At 36.6% G+C, this 1485-nt stretch overlaps 1 protein-coding gene across 1 annotated transcript; it reads right to left on the bottom strand.

Annotated features, from left to right (window-relative positions):
* Positions 1–507: 507 nt before the first annotated feature.
* LOC106527934 (ependymin) lies at positions 508–824 on the bottom strand (the record flags this gene model as incomplete). Its single annotated transcript, XM_014022959.1, is given in 1 exon segment — positions 508–824. A coding segment is annotated over 1 exon segment (72 nt), but the record flags the coding sequence as incomplete, so codon positions are not given.
* Between the last annotated feature and the right edge of the window lie 661 nt (positions 825–1485).

Below are 1485 nucleotides of genomic sequence, written 5' to 3'. Positions count from 1 at the left end.
TTCTAAAAGTAGAATGGGAGGCAGAGCTTTCAGTTATCAAGCTCCTCTCTTGTGGAACTAGCTTCCAGTTTCTGACCATGTTACCAATTTGACTTACATTCATTTATGAGATAAATTTCTTATCTATAAAACTGTTTAAGGTACAGATTTAGAAGATAACAGCTCATCTCATTAGGTCTGACAATAAACTAGGGGCTTAAATAATAACCACAATCAAAGTGTTTTGCTTTATAAAAGGGTACGAACACTGTTAAGTTTTTTTTAACTCAGTACACTGGTTTTCTAGATATTTAGCTAACACATCATTGATCCTAAATATTTAACAGAAAAATTTTAACAAAGATTGTGTGTGATTGTGCACTCAGAATGTGTAGAGGATCAGTCTCAACTACTACCACACTGAAGTTTAGGTAACTGTAAAAATGAATAGTTTGCCAACAAACACAGACATGAGCAAAAATATTACTGCCTGTCACCAAAAGGCAAATGAGGACAATAACAGAAAGATTTTGCTAAAGAAAGAAGAAATTCCCACTTTATTTATAATCAAAGGAAAAGCTTCACTTTATGATTTGTGTACAGAAAACCTAAAACACCAAATGATTCAGATTATAGATTTAACTGATGCATTTTATCCACTTACAGCTTGTTTATGGGCACTTCATTCTTCATTAAGGAAAGCCACTTAAAGGTGAAATATAGTGCAAAGATTCATGTTCATCAATTTGCACTACACTCCTCACAATTACTCTTTAAATGAACATATAGAAATATTCTGGCTCCTCCTCTTCCTCCAGTTGGGCATTTTCACAAAACTTTGGTGGTTCGAAGTTTTGAAGATTTGGGATTCCAACGATGTTGTCGTAGAAGCTACAAAAATAAACAATAAAAAGGTCAACATCAAGAAACACGAGAGATGTTAAAAAATGTGCTAAAACACAAATTGTAACTTCTGCCTGTTGAGTTTAGATTTTTATTCTAATTTTTTTAAATATTCATCCTTTAAACTGTTTCACGGTAGAGCGGTTTTGTTTTGCAGGTTTTCACTGTGAAGTTCCTCAACATCTGGTGGAATTATCCTTTGTTTCCTCAATTCAAGACAGACGACATATTCTTTTCTGTTTACGTAAACAGCTGGTGCATGTGAATGTAAAAACATGGTTTATTCGTTTAAATAAATTCTTATGTTTCCCTATGATTTATTATTTAAGTAGTACTAAAAAAGCTTTTTTAATGAGGTTGTAAGGTAACCGAATACTTTGGGTATCAGGACATTTTCACACTCCCCTCGCTCAGGGTGGGGAGTAAGTGGGGGTAAGTGTCCTAAGGGGGTAGGTGTCCTGGTGAGGTAGTGTCCCAGGGAGGTAAGTGTCATAGGGGTAGTGTCCTAGGGGGGGTGAATATCTGGGGTGTAAGTGTCATGGGAGTGGTGTCCTAGGGGGGTGGGCGTCTGAGGGGTAAGCGTCCAGGGGGTAGTGTCCCAGG

Source organism: Austrofundulus limnaeus, unplaced genomic scaffold (assembly GCF_001266775.1).
Source record: "Austrofundulus limnaeus strain Quisiro unplaced genomic scaffold, Austrofundulus_limnaeus-1.0 Scaffold350, whole genome shotgun sequence".
Taxonomy (NCBI): domain Eukaryota; kingdom Metazoa; phylum Chordata; class Actinopteri; order Cyprinodontiformes; family Rivulidae; genus Austrofundulus; species Austrofundulus limnaeus.
The sequence above is the reverse complement of the archived record's forward strand: the minus strand, read 5'-3'. Positions and strand labels throughout refer to the sequence as shown.